The 23,522-nt window shown below is 53.4% G+C and overlaps 1 protein-coding gene across 2 annotated transcripts in view; it reads left to right on the top strand.

Moving 5' to 3' along the window:
* The window catches only part of IQGAP3 (IQ motif containing GTPase activating protein 3), a 36,250-nt gene extending 13,717 nt beyond the window's left edge, over positions 1-22,533 (top strand). The window contains exons 12-38 of one of the 2 annotated variants that reach the window (XM_040998477.1): positions 729-892; positions 2,177-2,334; positions 3,601-3,722; positions 3,818-3,981; positions 4,908-4,998; positions 5,603-5,770; positions 5,862-6,001; positions 6,098-6,268; positions 7,897-7,980; positions 8,114-8,185; positions 8,281-8,350; positions 10,512-10,720; positions 11,364-11,516; positions 11,816-11,979; positions 12,231-12,455; positions 14,716-14,856; positions 16,186-16,270; positions 16,665-16,897; positions 17,227-17,359; positions 17,472-17,574; positions 18,031-18,157; positions 18,922-19,009; positions 19,301-19,513; positions 19,917-20,083; positions 20,332-20,433; positions 20,779-20,887; positions 21,413-22,533. In XM_040998477.1, coding sequence (XP_040854411.1) covers positions 729-892; positions 2,177-2,334; positions 3,601-3,722; positions 3,818-3,981; positions 4,908-4,998; positions 5,603-5,770; positions 5,862-6,001; positions 6,098-6,268; positions 7,897-7,980; positions 8,114-8,185; positions 8,281-8,350; positions 10,512-10,720; positions 11,364-11,516; positions 11,816-11,979; positions 12,231-12,455; positions 14,716-14,856; positions 16,186-16,270; positions 16,665-16,897; positions 17,227-17,359; positions 17,472-17,574; positions 18,031-18,157; positions 18,922-19,009; positions 19,301-19,513; positions 19,917-20,083; positions 20,332-20,433; positions 20,779-20,887; positions 21,413-21,526 — 3,770 coding nt within the window. In that variant the 3' untranslated portion in view covers positions 21,527-22,533. The remainder of the gene's footprint in view (positions 1-728; positions 893-2,176; positions 2,335-3,600; positions 3,723-3,817; positions 3,982-4,907; positions 4,999-5,602; positions 5,771-5,861; positions 6,002-6,097; positions 6,269-7,896; positions 7,981-8,113; positions 8,186-8,280; positions 8,351-10,511; positions 10,721-11,363; positions 11,517-11,815; positions 11,980-12,230; positions 12,456-14,715; positions 14,857-16,185; positions 16,271-16,664; positions 16,898-17,226; positions 17,360-17,471; positions 17,575-18,030; positions 18,158-18,921; positions 19,010-19,300; positions 19,514-19,916; positions 20,084-20,331; positions 20,434-20,778; positions 20,888-21,412) is intronic. The other variant, XM_040998478.1, reaches the window with a different exon arrangement.
* Positions 22,534-23,522: the final 989 nt, after the last annotated feature.

Raw genomic sequence — 23,522 nt, 5'->3', positions numbered from 1 at the left:
TGCTTGTCCTACTTCCCCATGTTTACCTGTTGAAAGCAGGTGACAACATCCTGAAAAACTGTCCCAAAGACTTGGTCCTGGGTGAAGGGTCTCGCAGCCAGAGCCCGCCCACCTTGTACTGCTGTGGTGCTGTACAGAAGGAGGAAGGAGTATCTCCAGCGTGGCCTTGCCAGCAGCACAGTGTGGGTGTTTGTGTCTTTATCCATTCACCTCCCACCTCTGGCCCTGAGATTGAATGCTCTTTGATGCTGATATGCCCCAGAGTTTAAACTAAAACTATGCCCATGCACCGTAGCCTCTTTAAGAGCTTCCTGTTGCCCTTTGCAACCCAGAGGGCTGCCCAATGGAGCTGGAACCGCATCCTTCTGTGCTGTCATCCAGGTAGGTCCCTGGAGCCTCTTGACTAACTTCATCTTTGTCAGGCTCCACAGCCACCTGTCAATCTTGTGCTCTGCACCTCAGGAATTCAACTCTGCTGTGACAACCACTCTGTGTTCCATGCTGAGCTGCACCTGACAAATGGCTTTTGCACCTGACAAATGGCTTCTCCTGGGGTTTCTTCTTAAAGCGCCTTTTCCTCCTGAACATTTAGAAACACATTTGGAAGCCAACAGAATATGTTTCAGGAACAGCTACATGGTCATCTTCCCTCCAAATCTGGCTGAGCAGGGTCACCAAGATGGCACTGAAGGCTCAGCCCAGTGTGTCTCTTCTCTCTTCCCCTGCAGTGTTCCAGGCAGTGCGGCGGATCAACAAAGCCATCCAGAGGGGAGTGGCAGCTGACACGGTGCGGGAGCTGCTCTGCCCTGAAGCCCAGCTGCCCCCTGTGTATCCCTCTGCCGCGGCTGTGTACCAGCAGGAGTTGGCATTACTCCAGCGGCAGCAGCAGGGGGTGAGCCTGGGGAGCATGGGGTCCCCCTGTGGGGTTCTAGGCCATGAGAGGCATCATGGCAGGTTGCCCAGAGCACCCTGTGAGGACAATCAAAGATGCAGGCAAGGGTATAGGACAGAAGAAAGGGCGTGCTTGGAAGAGTCACTGCCTTTGAGCACATATTGCCTTACTGACTCAGGCCTTAAGAAATCCCATAAAGGGGAGGAGGATTGTTCCTGTGTTAAATATGGTGGAACTAAGAGAGGCTAAGGAACTTGCCCAGCACAACTTTACCTAGCAGGGCTGGGTGGGACCATGAAACAGAATGTACTTGAAGCTCATGCTGGTAACCACTCTGCTGCCCTATCTTCCCTGGGTGAAGGATGGGTAGCCTGGGAAGTCCGCTGGAGGAATCAGAATATACCTGGGGGGCCAGATAGAGACTTTGTGAGATGAGATGATGGGGGTAGAAGGCATCTTCAGACCAAGGCAATGGGGGAATCAGAGAGGTGAGTCTAAGAAGGCTTCCTGGAAAAGAGAACCATTTAGAAGAATCACACCCACAGCAGACGTTCACAGAGCAGCCACTGTGGGCCTGCCCATCGTGAAAGGCACAGTCTCCACACATGAATAATGCAGAATGAGGAAGATCAAAAAGAGGGACTAGGTTGGGGAACTTTAGGGCCAGACCATGAGTCCTGGTCCTTGAGCAAGTCATTCACTCTGTCGAGCCCTCAATGCCTTCATATGTTAAATGGGAACACTAGCATATCTACCTCATGGGGTTTTTAAAATTATACCAGCTAATACATATGGTAAGAGCTAATCATTGTTGTTACAACGTCTATTTGGAGGAAGCAGGAAGGGTGCCCCTGACGGGGAACAGCACAAACCATTTGAAAGTAGAGCTGGCAGGGCAACGGGGCCAGGGCCTCTCAGGTGTGCAGTGCTGCATGGAGGTGGCCTCTGTGTAGGGGGGCCTGCTGAGATTCTTGACGTGTAGCAAGCACTAGCAGAACTCCCTAGTGGAGAGCAGCTCTGGAATTAGATTGAAATCACAGTACTGCTGTGGACCCATCTGTGAAATGGGTGTGTGAATGGTACCCCCTTACTGGTATGTCTGGAAAACTAAATGGGCCTGTGTGTGAAGCAGTTATTCTTGAGTGCATGGTCAGAATTCTATGACTAACTGAGTGGGTCTGGCACCTGGAGGATGGGACGTAACCTAGAGTTAGGGGGGTAGTGGTCCTCCAGGCCCTTGCCCAGCCAGGCCTTATTTTGGGCATTGCCCTTTCCCTGTTGTAGGAGCTTGGCCAGGAGGAGCTCTTTGTGGCCGTGGAGATGCTGTCAGCCGTGGTTCTAATCAACCAGGCCCTGGAGGCCAAGGATGTCAGTGGCTTCTGGAACAGTCTGGAGAACCCTGCTACTGGCCTGGCTGAGGTAGAAGGAGAAAATGCTCAACGGTGAGAAAGCTTTAACCACCTATTGGGGGAATGAAGACATGGAGGAATGTGGCTAGGACCCTGAGTGAGTTCTGCTGGGAGACCCACCTGCTGCAAGAGGCCACTTGTTTCTGGGCCCAGGCCACACTCTGGGACTGTGGACAGTTTTCTTGGCCTATGTTTCCTCCTGGAAGTTTGTGGGCTCCTGGTTGTTCCTGTGGACTCCATTGATTCATTCTGTCATATCATAGCTAGGGTTTGAGTGCCCACCCATCCACCCTTGTGCCAGATGCTGTGCTAGGAGCCGAGAACAAAGCAACAATGAGCAAAACTGCTCTCATTAAACTCACCTGTGAGGGGTGGGAACTGAGGATGAGAAGAAAAGCAGAAGTGGTGAGAGGAAACAAAGAAGGTTGAAGTGGACAGAGGGTGGGGACACAACAGGGTCATTTCCTGCGCACAGTGTGACAGAGGCCTCCTTGGGAAGGGGCTCACCTGAGAGAAGTGACAGGCCTACAGAGTTGCCTTGGGGCTGTCTGGAACAGAGGCCCTGAGAAAGAGGGCATGTTCAAAAGACACTAGTGTGGCCAAAAGGAGTTAGGAAGGGAGAGGAGGGGAGATGAGGCCACAGTAGCAGAGGCCAGATCATTTAGCCTCTGGCCTTTACTCAAAGTGAGAAAGGAAGCCACGGGAGGGTGGTGAGTAGGGAGGCAGGCGACCTGACCTAGTTTAATAGGAACCAACCTCGATGGCCCAAGGGGAGAACCTGCTAGACAGCTATTGGAGTAATCCAGGCACGGGAGCAGCAGAGCTGGCCTGGGGCAGGAACAGTGCAGGCTGTGGAAAAGAGTCCGATTTGGGATATGCTGTAAAAGAACTGACAGATGCATGGCAAATGGGCTGTGAGAATGGGGAGAGAGTGTGGACCCCGCAGGCTGAGCGGGGAAATCAAGAGGGCCAGATTTGCAGAGTATTCTTAGTTTCTCACACAGAGATCTCAGGAGGCCACTGAGTCCCATGAACAGATGCAGGGCTGCTTTGGGGAGTCACTGGCACGTGTTATTTGAAGGGGTGAGTCTGCAGAGAGATTCTGAAGGCTGGGCTGCTGGGAGCTTTGGAGTTCAGGGAGGAGCCAGTAGAGGCAGCTCAGAGACAGCAGGCAGCAAGGTGAGAAGAGAACCAAGCATGCTGTCCCGAGAGCACATCAGAACACAAGGCACTCTTTCCCCAGCTTCTCCTGAAGCTGCTCAGCTGCTCACCTTGTGCTCCCTGCCTCCCCACTGCCAGGTACTTTGATGCCCTGGTGAAGCTGCGACAGGAGCGTGGAGTGGCTGGGGCTTTCCTGAGCTGGAATGACCTGCAGGCCATCGTGAGCCAGGTCAATGCCCAAGTTCAAGAAGAGAATGATCGTGAGTACAGCCTAGGGCTGTGGGAAAATGGCCCAACTGCCCCTTGCCCTTTAGCTTTAAGTCTGGGGCTCGGCCCATCTGGGTCTCTCTCTCAGAGGTCCTTGCCGTTAGCCTCATCAATGAGGCTCTGGACCAGGACAGCCCTGAGAAGACCCTGTCAGCCCTGCTGCTTCCCACAGCTGGTCTGGATGATGTGAGCCTCCCTGTGGCCCCCCGCTACCATCTTCTCCTTGTGACAGCCAAAAGGCACAAGGCCCAGGTAAGTTTAGGGCTGGCTATACTGGTCACCAGAGCAGAAGGAACAGCTCCTGTGGTGGGGGGAGCTGTGACCAGCATGGAAGGTGGCGCTGAGTTCCAGCCTGATAGACCCAGTCCTCTCCGGGAGTAGAGGGCAGACAGGATTCCAGTCTGATGGAAGAAGATGAACCATTGCTGGAGCATTGGACAAGTGTGTGAGAAGCATGAGGGAAGGAGCCAGGATGTCTGGGCTAGATTCCCTGCTCTCACACTGAGTGACCACTTGATTTTCAGTTGATCCCTTGATGCCTTTGGGCTCTGTTGATCCACCAATTGAATAGTGCAGAGTGTTCCTACTCCTGGTGACTGCCTGGCCCAACCATGGCTGTTATGAGCACCTGGAGAGAGAATCAGTGGATGGAAGGCCTCTCTGTCTCTCTGTCTGTGTCTCTACCTTTTGAATGAAATGAAAATAAGTGATTTTTTTTTTTAGATTTATTTATTTTTATTGGAGAAACAGATTTACAGAGAGAAGGTGGCCCAAGTTCTTGGGCCCTTGCACCTATGTGAAACACCTGGAATAAGTTCCAGGCTTCTGGCTTTGCCATTTGGGAAGTAAACCAGCAGATGGAAGACCTCTCTCTTTCTACCCCTGCCCCCAACTTCTGTAATTCTGCCTCTCAAGTAAATAAATAAATGTTTGAGAAAAAAAAAAAAAAAAGTGCTGTAGACCCTGTGGCCAGACTGAGTTGCTGCTTGGGTCAGCCTGGAGACAGAGTAGAATAGAGCTTTCCTGGCCTGCAGTGGCCAACACAAGACCTTGCTTTCCACAGACAGCAGGGGCAGTAGACAGTGCTTTTCCTATAGGTCTGTGCAGGCCTGGAGACCTGGAGCAGCCTTCCTAAGGTTCTCTATCTCTCTGTCTCTCTCTCTGACGCCACATTCTAGATGACAGGGGATCCTGGAGCTGTGCTGTGGCTGGAGGAGATCCGCCAGGGAGTGATCAGAGCCAATCAGGACACAAGCACAGCGCAGAGAAGTAAATGGGCTGGGCAGGGACAGTGTGGGGAGAAGGGAGCCCCCTTAGTTGCCTCCCCCTCCTACTCCCTGCTCTGTGGATGGGCAGGCCAGAGTCAAAGTGGGACCACAGCTGCATTTCCTGGCACCCAGAGAGGCAGGAAGTGCTCAGGAGGCGCGCGGGTGGTACACCTGTTGCCTGCTCCATGCCTTCCTGTGGGCTCCTTTCCTGCAGTGTGAGCAAGTGCAACCCACGGCGGCCTAAATGCAAACCATTTCTGTGTGGGTCCCTGAGCCTGAGTTCCCGCAGTCAGCCGGCTTTGGCTGGGAAAGGTTTAGTCTTGGTGAGAGGATGGGGGCTGGCAAAAGTTGAGGAAGATAAGCAGAGACACCACTGTACTGGTAGAGGTGCTGATGGGTCTGGCTGTTGGCAACTGCTGTCCATTGGTATCCAGGCACGGATACGATACGTGCTACTCCTTCCCGTCTGTGTACACCCTGGGGTGTTCTCCATGCTCTCCATCAGACAGTGGTTTTGTGTCCTCTTGAGTCCTCAGTGGTCAGGATGAGGCCCAGGGGAGGGACTCTGGGAAGTTCTAATGTCTCTGTCCTGATACCCCTGTCAGTGGCCCTTGGTGTAGCTGCCATCAATCAGGCCATTAAGGAAGGCAAGGCGGCCCAGACGGAACGGGTGCTGAGGAACCCCTCTGTGGCCCTCCGCGGGCTAGTTCCTGACTGTGCCCATGGCTACCAGCGAGCCCTAGAAAGTGCCATGGCAAAGAAGCGGCATCCAGGTAATGGCCCTGCCTGGCCCACCCATCTCTGCCTGCCCTGACCATCCCTCACCTCCTTAACACCTTCCGTCTTTGCCTGACTTTTGCTCAGGGGACACAGCTCTCTGGGTTCAGCATGACATGAAAGATGGCACCGCCTACTACTTCCATCTGCAGACCTTCCAGGGGACCTGGGTGCGCCCTCACGACTGCCGCCTCAACACCGCCCACCTGAATCGGGAAGAGATCCAGGTTGGCCAGGCCTCTGAAAGCCCAAAGTCTTCGATGGGGGAGGCGTTTGGTGTCTACAGGGGAGGTTCCTACCCGTTCTCTCTGCTGCCTCCACAGTCAGCCATCACCAAGGTCACTGCTGCCTACGACCGCCAGCAGCTCTGGAAGGCCAACGTGGGCTTCGTAATCCGGCTCCAGGCCCGTCTCCGTGGCTTTCTGGTTCGGCAGAAGTTTGCTGAGCACTCTCGCTTTCTGAAGACCTGGCTCCCAGCTGTCATCAAGATCCAGGTGGGGTGGCTCTGGCTCTCTGAGTCTTCAGGCTGTCCACCCTGCTCCCTTCCTACTGAGTGTCCCTGAGGTGATCTTTCTGAATAGTGGTGGTGAAGAGTTAGATTCTGGAGCCAGACCACCTCAGTTTAATCCCAGCTCTGCTGTCTGTTAGCTGTGTGACCTTGGCGCACATTCTTCTCTCTCTCTCTCTCTCTCCCTCAGTTTCCTCATCTGAAAGATAAGGATGCAGATAGCAACCACCTTGTGGGTTGTTATGAGGAGTGAGGTAATTGCAAGTATTTATAAACGACCTGGCAGGTAGGTGAGAAGCTGGTCGGAGTGCTGGTCATTGCAGCCATCATCATCTCCAGCAAGCATGAGAGCTGCTTTGTAGCTTCCACAGTGGATGGTAAAATAAAAGTTAGTGAGACCCTAGGATTTGGACCTGGGGAGGACTTCCTGACCACATCAGGAGTCATGAAGAGGTAACAGTGGCTGGAGTGTTCCTTAGAGAAGGAATCTCTTCTACCTTCTGTTACCAAGGAGCCCCACTGTTCAACCTTTCTTCTTCCAACCTGGGGGTGGTCCAGCAGAGACCTTGGAGACAGACCCACAGTATTTAGGACATGAGGCCAGCTGGAAAGCTTGCCAGGTACACTGTGCAAATCAGGTATAGTGGGAGTGAGCAGATGCGATATGGAGGGCCTTGTGGAGAAATTAGCGATGGGAAGTGGCTTGGTTTGCTAAGTATCTGTGGATGCCCCCAAAGCATGCCATACAGGTGAGTATGAGACCTGCAGGTGAGGGTTCCCTCTCACTGCTTGCAGGAGCTGGGGTGAAGTCCATGTTAGACGTTGTGTAGGCAGGGACAAAAAGACCCTAGGTAGACGTCCAGACGGAGATGGGCTGGCTGCTGTCCAGCCCTGGATTGTGACCGCGGCCAGGTGGGTGGTGATTGAGAGCTCAGGCTTTGGAATCAGAGGCCAGAGCTTGCCTCTTACTCCTACTGCTTCTGGGCCAAATTACCTTGGGCGCCCTGCTTAAGCTCTTTGGCTGTACTCCGTTTCCTTATTCATAACGATAGCAGTTGCCTCCTAGGTGGATTGTGAGGATTAAGAAGGAAAATTGCACATGGCTCTTAGTGTGGTTTGGGCCGCATTGTTGGTGGCCATAATGAAGCGTTACCTTCAGGGCATTGGTCCCAGAACTCCATATAGAATGATTGTGATTTGCATGTGTTGGTTTGAGTCACAGGGACTCTTCCCTCATGGGCCTAGACAGGAACTTGACATGGTCGTGAAAAGCCATGCCAATGAGGGGGATGGTATAGAGTGAGAGGGGACACATGGATTCTGACTGGGTGCTGGGACACAGAGGTAGCTCAGAGCCCTGGACTGCTTGCCCTCCAGCCAAGGTAAGCAAGACTTAAAATGAGGCTCTACATGCGCGCCGAAACCTTCATCTCTTCTGAAAGGTGCTATACTGGCCAGAAACCCAGCCAGACTGAACTGCCTTTTCAATAAGGGCCAGTTTCCCTTTCCTCCTCCAAGCTGCCCCAACCCCTAGAGAGCCCAGAAGGAGGCTTTTTCCATCAGCCTCTTGGGCTGAAGAAAACTCCGTTGTCTGCTTCTGTCCTCTGATTGCAGGCCCACTGGCGGGGTTACAGACAGCGCAAGAACTACCTGCAGAGGCTGCAGTACCTAGAAGCAAATGTGGCTGCCATCATCAAGGTAGTCCCTATGGCTTTACCAGGGTGCTGGGATTCTCTTCTCTCCTCTGACCTATGAAGTTGGCTGAATTGGCTGGGTTTGAGTGTGGGCCTCTGCCTTGGAGCTCTAAGGTTGCCGTGTGTGTGTCTCCCAGATCCAGGCCTGGGCCCGGATGTGGGCAGCGCGGAGGCAGTACCTGAAGCGGCTGCGCTACTTTCAGAACAATGTGAGTGTCACCTTGGACCCCTACCCCTAACTAAACTTTCCCTGTGAGAGCTGGGACAGCTGGCAGCTCTTTTCCCTGACATGTGTTTGTGGCAGGTGGATTCCATTGTGAAGATTCAGGCATTCTTCCGTGCCCGGAAAGCCCGGGATGACTACAGGATGCTGGGTGAGCCCCCTGGCCTGTCCCTCCCAAGCTGATGGGGGAGAGAGGATCCCACAGGACCAGGCAGCTCTAGGCAAGGTGTCCCTCCTGAAGCCGTTCAGCAGCTAAGGCCAATGCAGTCGCAAAGGTGGACAGGAGTTGTGGCAGAAGTCCCTCTTGACTGTGGCAATAACAGCCTTACACGGGGAGAGCTGGGTGCTTTCTGCATCTGACTCAGATGGTCTACCTGTTGCCACCACCAAAGCAAGAAGATCTTTCTGCTTAGAATTCCACCCTCCTCCCATTTTGCCCTCTTCCTGACCCCATGACTCACCCATCACCCCCGAGGCCTTGTGAGGCACAGGGTCCTGGCTGTACTTGAGTTTTTCAGGGAACATCATCTTCTGTCTCATGTCTGCTGTGGTCAGGCATGCATGGCGGTCTTGAAGACAGCTTCCCAGACTACTCTTGGCTCCTGTCCTTCCTTCAAGTCCAGAAGCCCAGGATGGCTAGGGAGGGAGAATTTTCTTCCTTTTTGTGGTGGAATGTTGTGGTCCAGCTCCAAGTTCACCTTTGGCACCTGAGTTCCTCAATCTCAAGCTATCTCTTTTCTAGGCAGGAGATCACGTGCTTGGGGTTCAGAGTCATCTCCTGGTCCTACTCACAGAGACCTCAGCTATCTCCCTGCACCAAAGCACCCAACCTCGTCCCATGGCTCCCTGCTGGCCCTTGCGTGGTTTCTCCTGCTGGTTGCACTAATGCTACTGTCCCAGTAACCTTTCTATTCTCTGCTTGTCAGTTTATGGTGCTTCCAGAGCACTTGACTTACCAGTTCTATTTTCCAGCTTTGTTAGATCCCAAATTCCACACACAGTGCAGCCCTCAGCAAGTTACTTAACCCCTTTATTGTTTCAGTTGTCTTCTTCTTACACAGGTATCCTGGTGAGTCCTGTTACCTGGGCTTGTACAAGACAAATTTTATCAAATTTGAGTGCTATCCTTTGTCATACATTCTCCAATTCTTCCTGGTCCTCCCACTTTAGCCTGCGTGATCCAGTAAACATGTGATCTTACCACATGGGGCTCAGAGCCTATCGTGACCTGTCATGACCATGCCAGCTTCCTAACTGGGCTTCTAGACCTGTCTGTGACCCTACCTCTCTTACTCCCAACCCCCTACTATGGCACCCTCTGCACAATCTGAGTATGTGGCCTTCAGCACTTCCCAGGCAGCCACATGCTCCTTCTCCATCTCCTTCTCAACAGACAGCAGGCAGGGCTCCCTCCTCTTTATATCCCAGGTCGGCTTAGGTAGCTTGCTTTTGTTTTCCTAAAGATTCCCTGTGTGCCTGCCAGTTCTAATCACAATCAGCAGCTACCCTGTAATGTCAGGGTGGGATTCATCTGTGTGGTTTCCCTTCTAGTCTGCCTTTAAGGACAAGGCCTAGTATTACCTTTCTTATCTGACTAGCTGTGTAACCTAGGACAAGTCACTTGGTTTCTCTTTGCCTCTGTGATCTTAGCAGTAAGATGGGTGATGACAGTGTAGTGACCTCTTGAGGTTATTTTAGACAGTGGTTGTCGCATAGTCAACAGTATATGCGTTAGGTATGCATTAGTTCTGGTTTACATTGTTGTTCCCTGTAGGTCAGCTCAGAGGACTTCTTTCTTTTTCTTTCTCTCTCTCTCTTTTTATTGCAAGATACCAATTCCAAAGGTGATTCAAGGAGAATCACCATCTATCTCTGCCCTCCCCTATAATTATGAGGCCCACTGACATTGACCATGCTGTCCTCCTGCACCTCCCACTCTGTGCAGGCACTCCTGGCCGAGGAGCCATGTGGAGGCTGACAGGTGGGGAGCAGGTTGGCCCAGCAGGAGTAGGGAGTCAATAAGGTGGAAGAGGCAGGCTCATGAAAAGCAGCTGGGGCTCTGCCTTTGGTATGGGAGGTCATTGGGAGAAGCCCAGGATACAGATGCATCCAGAGGCAGGAACAGAACAGCCCCATTTATAAGACAAAGAGCTCGGGTCAGGCTTGGATCCAACATCCCTCCTACCACAGGCAGAACCAGGTGGAAGATGACTGGGGCTGGGGACCTCCTGACCTCCAGCAGAAAAGGGGGTTGGCGAAGAGATCCCTGATCTAAAACTTCACTCCCACTTCCCCATCTCTCCCCTGGCCAGTGCACGCTCCCCACCCTCCTCTCAGTGTGGTCCGCAGATTTGCCCATCTCTTGAATCAGAGCCAGCAGGACTTCTTGGCTGAGGCCGAGCTGCTGAAGCTGCAGGAGGAGGTAGTCAGGAAGATCCGGTCCAATCAGCAACTAGAGCAGGACCTCAACCTCATGGACCTCAAGATCGGCCTGCTGGTGAAGAATCGGATCACCCTGCAGGTGAGGCCTGGTCCAGCCTCCCCCAGATCGGGCTACCTCTGGAGAGGTGCCACTGGCATTCTGTGTGTGCTAATCACACCTTTTTAGACTATGGATTTTTGTTAGCTGGCTAGGTCCTTGTTCTGTGACCCTCTCCATTGGAGCCAACCGTTTGCTTGGGACACGTGATAGAGTGGGAAGAGCTCTGGGCATGGAATTGCAACGCCAGCTCTGCTGGCTCCCAGCAATGGAGCTGTGGGTGGTCCTTTAACCTCCATGGCTGCTTCCTCATTAGTGAGCTGGGAACAGTGAGAACGTCTGCCTCCCTGGGCCAGATGTGGAGCTAGACGTGAAAGCTCCTTATACAAATATGCAGTGACAGGTGATGTCTCCACCTCGCAGTTATACAATAGTCTAAAAAGAAAAAAGAGGCAGATATTATGCCTTTGCCTAGCAACCCAGGTCTCGTTGGGGATCACCCTGTGAGAGCACAGGTGCCAGCTAGAGTCTCAGGGCAGTAGGAGGGACCCTCCCCATCTCCCTTTGCCCATGCCTGTTCCTTAAACAGAAGAAAGCCCTGACTTTTGCAGGTGCTGAGTCCAGACCATATGCTTCTTGCTCAGGGCCCAGGTTGGTTGTATCACCTGCTCCCCTGCCCCCGCAGGAAGTGGTCTCCCACTGCAAGAAGCTGACCAAGAAGAATAAGGAACAGCTGTCGGATATGATGGTTCTAGACAAGCAGAAGGGCTTGAAGTCGCTGAGCAAAGAGAAACGGCAGAAACTAGAAGCTTACCAACACCTCTTCTACCTGCTCCAGGTGAGAAGAGGACTTTGGAATGAGAAGTCTCTACCATAGCCGACTGTGCCTGGAATCTTGAGGCCTTGTTGCCCTTGCCTTTGCTTCTGTGTCTTTTCCCATAATCCCCATGTCGGTCACCAGGGCAAGAGACTGACTCTGCCCCTATTTGTCTGAAATGTTCCCAGTCTCCTGAGAGGGTGGTAGTGCTGCTCTCCCTCCACCCTGTCCCATGTCTCTTGTAGGAGGGCTGTTACTGAGCTAATCCCCAGTCCTTAGAGTATATTACCAGTCATTCCCGTCTCCCCTGTTGCTTACAGACCCAACCCATCTACCTGGCCAAGCTGATCTTTCAGATGCCACAGAATAAAACCACCAAATTCATAGAAGCAGTGATCTTCAGCCTGTACAACTATGCCTCCAACCGCCGGGAGGCCTATCTTCTGCTCCAGCTCTTCAAGACAGCACTCCAAGAGGAAATCAGGTAGGCTCTCTGGACACAGAGGACTGGGAAAGAGGCCCCTGTTGGCTCCCTCACAAGGTGATAGCTTGGTGAGGTTTCAAGGAGAGACTGTAAGACAGCGCCTGGCATTTTGAAGTAATGTGGGCTGATGTGTTAGTGGAGAGCGTGAGGTCAATCTTCCAGGACAGTCCTTTAAGAGGGGATCCCAAAATAGGCTTTGAGTCAAATCTCAAAGAGCTGCTTGGCCCAATCACTGACGTCTAGAACCACAGGTCAAAGGTGGAGCAGCCCCAGGATGTGGTGACCGGCAACCCGACAGTCGTGAGGCTGGTGGTGAGGTTCTACCGCAATGAGCGGGGACAGAGCGCCCTGCGGGAGATCCTGGGCAAGGTCATCCAGGAGGTGCTGGAGGACAAGGCACTCAGCGTCCACACAGACCCCGTTCACCTCTACAAGACCTGGGTCAACCAGACTGAGGCCCAGACAGGGCAGCGCAGGTGAGCACACGGGCACTTTTATCAGCTTCTCTTGGGCCTCACAGGATAAACTTGGATGTGTCTGAAGGTGACATATAAATGAACATGCTGATTTATGCAAATATGGCACAAGCCCTACAGGAGTAAATAAGATAGCCTTTTAGACTCCTTCTAGTAATTAACATGGAACTGATGTAAATGATGCCAGACCCAGTGGGCTTAACATAGGATGAGCACAGATGAATATGTAAATGTGCTTAATTGCTATGTCAGAGCTTGCAAAGGGAATATCAGATTGGCTGAGACCTGGGTTACAGACTCTTATTGATAGGGGAGCGTATAGACATTCAGGTTTAAAGATGAGTAGGCAAATGAGCTGCTAGAAAAGTAGGCTGGTCTTAGAGAGTCCATGGGTACTAGGCAGTGTTGCCACTGCGGGGGAGCAGGCAGTCCTGGGGCTGCTCTGGATGGAACAGGAACAGTTGTCGTGAAGGGACTATGTGGTTGTAACACAGCCTTCCCAACTGTCCCAACTGCTAAAGGCGGAGTTCATGGAAGGGCCAGTGTTTGGTGCCAGGGTTGCCACTCCTTGTGACTTCTGCATCCCTCATCGGAGTGCCTGGTCCAAGTCCTGGCTCTGCTCCCAATTACAGCTTCCCACAACATGTGCACCCAGGAAGGCAATAGGTGCTGACTTGAGTACTTGGGTCCCTGCCACCCATGTGGGAGACCTAGATTGAGTTCTGGGCTTCTGGCCAAAGCCAAGAGCTTTTGGAAAAGAAGAGCTTTTTGTCTCTTTCTGCCTCTCAGATAAATAATTTTTTTTTAAGTTCATGGGAATAGAATTAAAAGTATGAATTTGTTTCCAAGCAAAGATTTTTCTGTTGGAAACAATTAGTATTTCCATGATATGTAGACAGTGTGTACTATGAAACAGTTATGGACTTCAAACAGCCAGAGCTGTTTCATGCTTAGGGCACAAAAAAAATCCTCATCTTATGTCTATTGCATATGTCATGGTTTGCAGTTGGGGGCAAGGATGTAGTTGGCCATGTTTATATCATGTGGTTCTGTAAGCTATCTGTAGTGAGCTGAAGTTAAATGGGTCATGGTTTTAAAAAGGAAGAAATAAATGAAACTGCTAGAACTCTAACCACCACCCATATATGATGCTACTGTCACAGGCAGCAGCTTAACCCACTGCACCAGAACACCAAACTCCAACTCATACTTAAGATTTATTTGTTTTTACCATGAAGTTAGATATACAGAGAGAAGGAGAAACAGAGAGGAAAATCTTCCATTCAATGATTCACTCCCCAAGTGACTGCAACGGCCAGTGCTGTGCTGATCTGAAACCAGGAGCCAGGAACTTCCTCCAGGTCTCCCATGTGGGTGCAGGGTCCCAAAGCTTTGGGCTGTCCTCGATTGCTTTCCCAGGCTAGATGGGAAACAGGGAGCTGGATGGGAAGTGGAGCCTCCGGGATTAGAACCAGTGCCTATATGGGATCCTGGCGAGGGCTTTAACTGCTAGGCCACCGTACCAGGCCCAGTTCATACTTTTAATTCCATTTTTCCATGACTTCTTGAAGTACCCTCATGTGTTGGGCACTGCCACAGGCTTGCTTTAGTTCCCCTAGGAGTCTGCACAGATCCAGGCTCTGTGTCCCTTCTGGCACATTCCTAGCCTCCCTTTGGGTTCCCCAACTCTTCCTTCTTCACCTGCTACTCATGTTCTCTAAGTTTCCAAGTTGCTTCTTCTGGCCCTTTCTCTTTTGGCATGCTGGGCTGCCCTGAACCTGCTTGTAGAAGATCCTTTTGTTACGTGAAGAGTTTAATGAGTGGGGCTGGCATTGTGGCACAGCAGGTCAAGCCAACACCTCTAACACCAGCATCCCATGTGAGCACCAGTTCATGTTCCAGCTACTCCACTTCCATTCCACCTTCCTGCTAATGTGCCTGGGAAAGCAGTGGAAGATGGTTCAAGTGCTTGGACCCCTGCACCCACAAGGGAGACCAGGAAGAAAGAGGTCCTGGCTCCTTGCTTCATTCTGACCCAACCCTAGCTCTTGCAGCCATTTGAGGAATGAATCAGTGGATGAAAGATACCTCTCTGTTTCTGCCACCCTTCTTTCCTCCCTCTTTGTCTCTCATTCTCTGTCTCTTTAACATTACCATTCAAATAAATTAATTAAAAAAAAAAAGTTTACCAAGGAGGGCTCCAGGGAAGGGAGGCTGTGACAGGGGACTCTGGCTTTACCTCATCTCTCCTTGCCCACAGCCATCTCCCTTATGACGTCACTCCTGATCAGGCCTTGAGCCACCCTGAGATTCAGAGACGACTGGACATCTCCCTGCGCAATCTCCTGGCCGTGACTGATAAGTTCCTGGTCGCCATCATCTCGTCAGTGGACCAAATTCCGTATGTGCCAGAACCCTTCTCCAGCCTAAGTACAGGGTCCCAGGAGGGCCCAGCGTTGTTAGGGAGAGTACAATAGGGTGGTTGTTTAGGAGACAGGATAGCCAGAGGATCTGGGATGCTCAGAGTGGTTCCTGAAATGCAGAGAAAGCTCAAAACCACCACTCTGGAGCTGAGCTGGATGCGGCACCGGGTCTGTGTGGGCCTCTGGGACTATCACTGGAGTCAGGAGGGAGCCTGACATGTTCATGGGAACCTGGATTGTCTCATTGTGAATGGGGATAGGATGGGACTCTGTACCACACAAATAAGACATAAGTCAAACCAGTGAAGCATTTTTATAGCTCTTAAAAGTTAGTCAATAAGTGTTCTTTTAAAAGCAACTGAATGGGAATGGGCATTTGACCTGGCAGTTAAGATGTCAGCATCCCATGGTGAAGTGGCTGTGTTCAAGACCCAGCCTTGCTCTCAGCTCCAGTTTCCCACAGAGCTGCCAGGCAGTGGTGATGGTGCAAGGAACCGGGTCCTTGACCCTCATGTAGGAGACCTGGATTGCATTCCTGACTCTGCCTTCAGCCCTAGCCAGGCCTCTGGGGAGTGAACCAGTAACTGGGAGTCAGAAAAGATTGACCCGGCATCAGAAAGGAAGGGACACGATGAGTGACACATCCTGTCTGTGGTCCCTTAGGAGACAGGAGTGGCTCTAAGGGAATGTGGTGAGATGTACAGGTGGCACCTCTGGGGCAGGACTCACTCACAGTGACAAAGTCTAGGCACACTGGGCAGCATCATGCATCCCCTCAGAAGACGCAGTTCCACTTGTCTCACAAAATCCCTGGGAGATGAAGAGCAAGGATGATGATGGTTCCTGTGTTTCAAACCAGGGGACACACAAAGGAGAAGACATGGCCTAAGATGCTGTCTGTGGTGGTGATAAAGTGAGGGCAGGAGCTTCTCCTTCCAGCTTGTTGACTTCCCCAGGCCCTGCCCTAGGCCAGACCAGGCTCCTGCAAGGAGCTCTGGCATAGCTGGAGAGGTTGGTTGCCTTGAAGCCCTCTAGGCTGTCCTGAGATGAAGTTTTGGCTGTGAGCATTGGATACCCAGGTAGAGGCTGAAATAACTTGGGAAAGAAAGTGTCCCTCAAGGCAGTCAGAGAGGCTTAAAGAGGCTCTCAGGTCAAGCTGGAGGCTGCATGAGTAGATGGCAGCCTCTGTCTGGTCCTGAGTCATGTCAAGGGCAGGAGGGAGGGACAAGGCCCCCAGGGCTCAGCAGGGAGCTGGCTGTGGGTAGCAGAGAGGCAGAGCCACTGCACACCTGCTGCTCTGTCCCCAGGTACGGGATGCGATATGTGGCCAAAGTCCTAATGACAGCTCTGGCAGAGAAGTTCCCTGATGCCAGGGAGAGCGAAATCTATAAGGTAAGCATCGTTTCCCCTCCCACCTCCTCTGGAGTCCCGCCCCCTTTAGCCATGCAGATGCCTGTGATCCCAAGGCTGAGACAAAAAACCCTATTGCTGGAAAAAACCAGCCTGTGAATGGCACTTGGCTCACCAGCAGGGTTTTGGGCAGCAGATGGGGCAGCAGCTGGGGCATGAGTTGAGAGTGGACGACCCCAGGCTTCCTGTCAGGAGATTGGGGTTCTAGGCCCAGAGCAAGCTCAAGCTTGCTGAGTGACCTTGAGCATGATACCCACCTGTTCAGGATCTGTTGTTTTTCTGTAAAGTAAAGGGGTTGTCCCAGGGCAGCTGGGAGTGCAGGGTTGAAGGGGGAAAGGGCCCTCCAGGCGTCTCTAGGAGTCTCCTCTGCCTTCAGGTGGTGGGGAACCTCCTGTATTATCGCTTCCTGAACCCCGCTGTGGTGGCCCCTGATGCCTTCGACATCGTGGCCATGGCTGCGGGTGGTGCCCTAGCTGCCCCCCAGCGCCACGTCCTGGGGGCAGTGGCTCAGCTCCTGCAGCACGCAGCAGCTGGCAAGGCCTTCTCGGGGGAGAACCAGCACCTGCGCATCCTGAATGACTATCTGGAGGAGACGCACTACAAGTTCAGGTCTGGGGCCTGGCATCCCATCCTCCTGTCTCTTATCCCCTGCTCCCCCACCTTTCACATCCCACATCTTCCCTGGAATTCGTGAGGAGTAGAGGCAGGGGGATGCAGTGATGGGGTAGGGGGACTGTAAGCTAGGATTCCTGTGGAAAGACAAGAGGACTCAGGGAAGGTTGGCTCAGGGGGCCTCTGGGACAGTGGGTAGGTGCTGAGACTGAATAGTCAAATTGGCTTGAGCTGACAGACAGGGAAGCGGTGGTGGGAACAGAACCCAGGCCAGCGGTGGCCTTCCCCACCTGCTCATTTGCCCTCACTCCCATCTACGGATATAGGAAGTTTGTGTGCAGAGCCTGCCAGGTGCCTGAGCCAGAGGAGCGCTTTGCAATGGATGAATACTCAGACATGGTGGCTGTAGCCAAACCTGTGGTGTACATCACCGTGGGAGAGCTTGTCAACACGCACAGGGTGAGGGGCTGCTCCTAAGTGGTGTTCCCTGGGCGGCCAGAGTTCTGGAAGCCCATGCTGGCCATGGGCAAGGCCCAGCTCAGGCCGTACATTTCCTTCCCTCGTCCCGCAGCTCCTGCTGGAGCACCAGGACTGGATTGCTCCCGACCACCGGGACCCCCTGCATGAGCTCCTGGAGGACCTGGGGGAGCTGCCTACTGTCTCTGATCTCATTGGTGTGTGCCCTGATGAGTAGCTGGGAGGGAGGGACAGGCAGGTGGGCTGGCCCGTCTGAATGCCAGACAACTAGTTGTATTCTCAGCCTCCCTCTCTCCCTGTGGCCCTAAGCTGGACACAGGGACAGAGGTAGAGGGTTCCAGCCCCATAGGATCAGTGAGAAGTGGGGCAGAGTCTATGCAGGAGGTTCCTGTGTGAGGGGGCTGTCAGGGCTGTGGCTGGGAGTCCATGTGCCTTCCAGGGGGCCCCCAGGGCGGCTCTGTGGCTAGAGAGCCTTCTGCAAGTGCTGAGATTGGACAAAGGGCCCAGTGCAGGCCCACCAGACCCCATGGGAACACTTCCTGCCCACAGTGTACACAGAGCAGCACAGTGCCCACGATCCCACATGCATGTGTCCATTTGTGTGTCATGCCTGTGTGTACCTATGCCTGCCTCTCACTTCTTACTTGCTTCAGGGGAAAATATCGCTGCAGATGGACACACAGACCTGAGCGATCTCGAAGTGTCCCTGACACTCACCAACAAGTTTGAAGGGCGGGAGGCAGACATTGACGATACCAATGCCAAGTGTTTGCTTCTGAGGTGGGTGAGGCCTCTGCCCCAAAACAAAATGGCCTTTCTCTCGGGCTGTCCTACCTTCTGCCTGGGCTCCTTAGCCTTCTAAAAGTTCTCATTCACCGAAACCTCATTCACCTCCCTTCTGCTGCCATCTCGGCTCTTTCCTGCTAATTACCTTAGTTGTCCACACCAGAATGTGCTGGACAATAAGGGGACGAGTAGCAGTGCTTGTGCTGCTTGCCACTTAGCAGATGCTGTCTTCTGTGTGACGCAATGGCAGGAGCCAGCTGGGAGGGGGACGGCCTTCTGCCATCATCATGAAGGGGACAAACTCAGTACCATGGGACTTGTCAGAGTGCCACAGCTAGCAGGTCATGGATTTCTCGTCCTCAAACTCCATTCCTAAGGAATGGGCAAAGGGAGGGAGGACCCCTGGCAGGGCTGGGCTGCTCATCTGGATAGAAGAGAACCAACACGGCAAATCCTGACTCAGTCCCTCACTTGTCAACAAGTGAGTGGGCCTGGGGCTTTGTCCCACCACATGGGGCTTAGAGCCAGGTAGGGTGAGGATGTAAGGACAAAGCCACCAGAGGGGAGGATTACACGTGACCTTCAACTGAAAGACTAAAGGGAGGGGGTTTGGAAGCTTGTGTGGGGGAAGGGTGTTCTGGGCTACAGTACTGCCACTCACTCTCTCCTCAGCTCCCAAGTGTTCCCAGTAGCCATGATGCATGGGACAGAGTCCACTAACTTGTGGCTCTCTCCCTGCCACTGCCCTCCTCCCGCAGCACCAAGCAGATGCTGGCTGACATTGTGCAGTTCCACCCTGGGGACTCCCTTGAAGAGATCCTGTCCCTCACGGCTTCCCAAAAGCAGGTGAGTAGCCAGGCCAGCCTGTGGGTTCTGTCTTATCTGTGCCCCTCCTCGCCCCCTAGTGTGGCTCTCCCCTGCCCACCCAGAGCAGGTGCTTACCTATAATGAGTGCTTGGGAGGGTCAAGGCCTGAGACCCTTCCCTGTGTCACACGATGTGTTCTCCATAAACCATGCCCACACCTTGCCCCCAGTTTGTTTGACATGTCTGGGGATCCCCTTTGTTGCTGGTGCACCTGGGGCCTGGAAGGCCAACATGGGGCCTGGTGGACTCATCCAACATCTTTGCCCGGCAGGAAGTGGCCCACAAGCGGCTGATGTGCCAGCGCCAGGCCTGTGAGGCCCAGACCCCCGAACCACTGCGACGACACCGCTCGTTGACGGCGCACTCCCTCCTGCCGCTGGCAGAGAAGCAGCGGCGGGTCCTGCGAAACCTGCGCCGCCTTGAGGGCCTGGGGTTGGTTAGTGCCCGAAATGGCTACCAGGAGCTGGTGGATGAGCTGGCTAAGGTGATGAGCTGCACCTGGGTGGGAGTGTGTGTGTACACTTGTGTACTTGTGTGTACTAGCCTGAGCCAACCTATCATGTTAATACCCAGAGGCAGGCCTTTCCCTGGTGGTGCCCACTCAGATCTGTTGTCAGCTAGAAGAGGGTTAAAGGTCTTTTTTTTTTTTTTAAAGGAGAAGTCTTAAAATTAGCCAGGGAAGATAATGTTCTCACAACCGTGTTTGTCTAAAAACCTTGGATCCTTGGAGCCCACTGCTCCACGGCAGTGGCCGGAGGATGTACCTTGAAGGCTTAGGGTGGGGTCTGTCCTCCACAGCCTCGCAGTCTTCCTCTTCCTGACAGGAAGGCCTCACTCATGCCCCCCCATCTTTCCCCCCGGCCTCGGTCCCTGTACCCCAACCTCAGGACATCCGCAACCAGCGCCGACACCGGCAGCGGCGGAAGGCGGAGCTGCTAAAGCTTCAGGCCACGGTCCAGGGGCTAAACACCAAGACCACCTTCTTTGAGGAACAGGGCGACTACTACAGCCAGTACATCCGGGCCTGCCTGGGCCACCTGGCCCCCAGCTCCAAGTAGGTCCTGTCTGTGCAGCCCTTATTTCCCAGCTCTCTTACCCCCAGTACAGCACAACCCTTCCTTACTCCTCCTTCGAGTCTCCCTCTCAAGGCTTCAGGTGCACACACAACCCCTTTCCTCTGCCTTTCACCCTAAAAAAAATCTTCCCTGGGATCAAGTTTCCATTTTCCCAGCCGTGGGGAACAAGGGTGTTTGGCAACAGAGGATGTGTTGGATTGTATCTCTGGGGTCTTGTTTTAATCAGGAGCTCTGGGAAGGGGAAGAAGCAGGCATCTCTTCATTACACTGCAGCCCAGCTCCTGGAGAAGGGGGTCCTGGTGGAGATTGAAGATCTTCCTGCCTCTCAGTATGTATCCCCAGGCCTGGCTGAAAGGGAGATCTGGGTGAATGACCCAGTAGAAGGGAAGGAGGAACTCAGACCCAGCTTGAAGGTGCTGTGAGAGCGATGGTGGCTGAAGCTTAGCACAATTCTGGATACCCCTAGTCAGAGGATATTGGGAAATCTGGCAGAGGGGAGAGCAGCTGGGCAGAGCCAGGCAGGTAGACAAGATGATGGTAGCAGACATGAAATTGGGAGGAGACAAGAGTTGGGCACCCCCAGGACCCTCAGAGGGGAAAACCAGGCTCTGAGTGGAACGCCCCACAGTCCAGAATGTGGAGCAGCAGATGCTAGTGCAGCTGTTCCCTTTAGCTTCAGAAATGTCATCTTTGACATCACCCCTGGAGACGAGGCTGGCAAGTTCGAAGTTAATGCCAAGTTCCTGGGTGTGGACATGGAGCGATTTCAGCTGCACTATCAGGTAAGGGACTTCTCCCCCCATATACTCTGAGACCACAGGGAGTGGCAGGCAGCTTCAGCTCTGCTCTCTACCCACTCCTGGAGGGAAGAGTGAGGTCTGTATATCCCAAGTTCCTGTGCCCAGGCCCTGACAGGCAAGCATCAGGGAGAGGGCAGAGGGCTGGTGGTGTTAACAGGACTAAGACGTGAAGCCCAGCATGCTGGGGGCTTCCCTTGAGACCCCTGCTGACATCTGCCACTGTGCTGAGCAACATCCCTCAGTGACAGGCTCTGGGGCAAAAAGATTAAAAAGCCAGCTCGGGCCAGAGGCAGGGACAACATTCATGCTGAATCTCTCTGTTCCTCTGAGGGAGGAAACAGATTGCAAGCACTGGCTCTGCTTGCAGCCATAGTACTTCTCCTCGCCTCACTTGCCTCTGTGGCAGAGTAGATTTCATTACCCAATCTGTTGGGGCCCACCATTGGAAGACTTGGTGGACACTGCAGCCCACAACCCTTGAACTCCCTCCCCGCCTCCTCCTCCTAGGACCTCTTGCAGCTCCAGTATGAGGGTGTGGCGATCATGAAACTCTTTAACAAGGCCAAGGTCAATGTCAACCTTCTCATCTTCCTCCTCAACAAGAAGTTCTTGCGGAAATGACTGAGGCAGGCCATGAGCAAGCCCCCCGCCCTGTGGCCTGTCTGGCTGATGTCTTTAACACTAATTCACTGCTGGGCTTCCTGCAGATGCCCTGGCTTGGCTCAGGGCACAGCACTGACAGAGGGAGGCTGGCACGCTCCTCCCTTCCGCACCTGGAAGGGGCGTGCATGCTGGCCACAGCACTCTGGTTGGCTTAAGAGGGAGGAATACCCAGGAACCCCAAGGCTTCCCAGCTAGCTGTGAGGGGCATGAATCCAGGGTGTGCCCCTTGGCTCTGGTGTCTGCTGCTGCCATCCTGCAATCACCCCAGTACTCTAAGTGCTGCCCCGATGGCCTCATTCTTCCTCTCCACTTCCTTTTCTTAGCACACCCCCAAAGCCAGGGCCAGTCTCCCCATCCTCACCACCCACCACATCTGCCGAGCCACAGCTGTGACACAGTGTGTTCCCCAGCCCCTCGCCCTCACCCTGGCACTGGGGCAGACTGTGGGGTTGGTTCATGCCCACATGGCCCTGTGGTACTGTTGTCCTCCATGGCATTATGGGCAAGATAACCTTCCATTAACCTCAAACCGCATCCCCCGTTGATGGTCTGTTTTATATGTGGGTCACTGGGGTATTTATTTTCTCTCCCACCCCTGCACTCCCAACTGCTTAGCCGCCTTAATCATGGTTTTAATTCCCTCATCTTTTTGTGCTCAAAGCGTTCTCAGCTCCCCTATCCAAAGTAGTTAATGTCTGTGCCCCTCATTTCAAATAAAAAATAAATAAAATCACCTTGGGTGAGAGCCACAGGTCACAATCTTGTTTTAGCTTCTCCCAGGGCAAAGCGAGTGTTTCTCCTGTACCCTCAGGAGTCTCACATCTCAGAGATGACTCTCCCAGGCAATTTCTTCTTCTCCAGTCCTACCCTCTGCCACTGTCTTGTGTTCTCACCCCTCCTCGTCTCTCCCAGCATCTACACAACTTCCTGTCCCTGCTGCTGTAGTTTTTCTGACCTCATCTTAATAAAAGCAATTGTTGCCCCACATCTGTTGTTAAACTCTTATTTCATTTCTCACAAGCAGGCCTCCCAGTCCTGTAACTGGCTTCCACCGAATGCCAAGAGGATCCCTCCTGCAGCTCCCCTGCCTTCCCGCTGCCTGGCTCCAGGAGGGCAGCCTGCCCGCCTGCCCGCCTGCCAGAGCTCATAAAAGCTTAACGAGATGTGGCATGCTGGATTGCCTGCCCAGTCGGGGACAGAGGAAGGCATGCTCAGATCTTGGTTCTGTTTTTGTCAGCCACTCTGAGGTCTACACCTGGGCGGGGAGCCCAGCTCCAGCTCCATCTCACCCATTTCGCACACAGTTCCAGCAGGTTCTTTCTGGAGCTCTGGGTGATGACACCAGAAAGACCTGAGCTGAGCTCCCTGGGTGCTGCAGGGCCCACACCCCCATGGGAACCCCGGCTCCGTGGGAAAGCGTCCCCACCTCCCGCCTTTGCTCCCTGCCTTGGGAAAGCAGTAGAGAGGCCCATGGGTGAGGGGACATGCACACAGACACTTGCCTTGGCTCTCGCACAACCCGAGCAGCCCCTGCTGGGTACCCACATGGGCGGGTACAGCCTGCCCCCCTCCCCTCCACTCCATTCTGTCACTCAAGATCTGTCTTGCTGTCACATCCAATCTCAGTCACAGCTTTCCCCCCACCTCCTCTCCTTAACATGTCACAGCCAAGACTTCAAGTGCCACCTTGCTCTGGGTGACAGTGACATATACCAGTGAATTCTGCTTTCTGCATGCCCTCAGTCATCATTAAAAATCACACTCTCACCACATGGCTCCAGCTCTGTACCACAGTGGGGTGCCCCCCACAACCCAGGCCCATAGTCACGCCCACCACCCACAGAGATGCCAGGGTCACAGCCCGTTCTCGGGGCTTGCCTGCTCTGGGCTGTGAGATTCACACACATCTACCCCTTGTGACAGCTCGCTCAAGTCAGTGCTCAGCATCTTTGTC

The sequence above is a fragment of the Ochotona curzoniae genome, unplaced genomic scaffold, assembly GCF_017591425.1.
Source record: "Ochotona curzoniae isolate NIBS_2020 unplaced genomic scaffold, NIBS_Ocur_1.0 scaffold_1037, whole genome shotgun sequence".
In the NCBI taxonomy this organism is placed as follows: Eukaryota; Metazoa; Chordata; class Mammalia; order Lagomorpha; family Ochotonidae; genus Ochotona; species Ochotona curzoniae.
The sequence above is the reverse complement of the archived record's forward strand: the minus strand, read 5'-3'. Positions and strand labels throughout refer to the sequence as shown.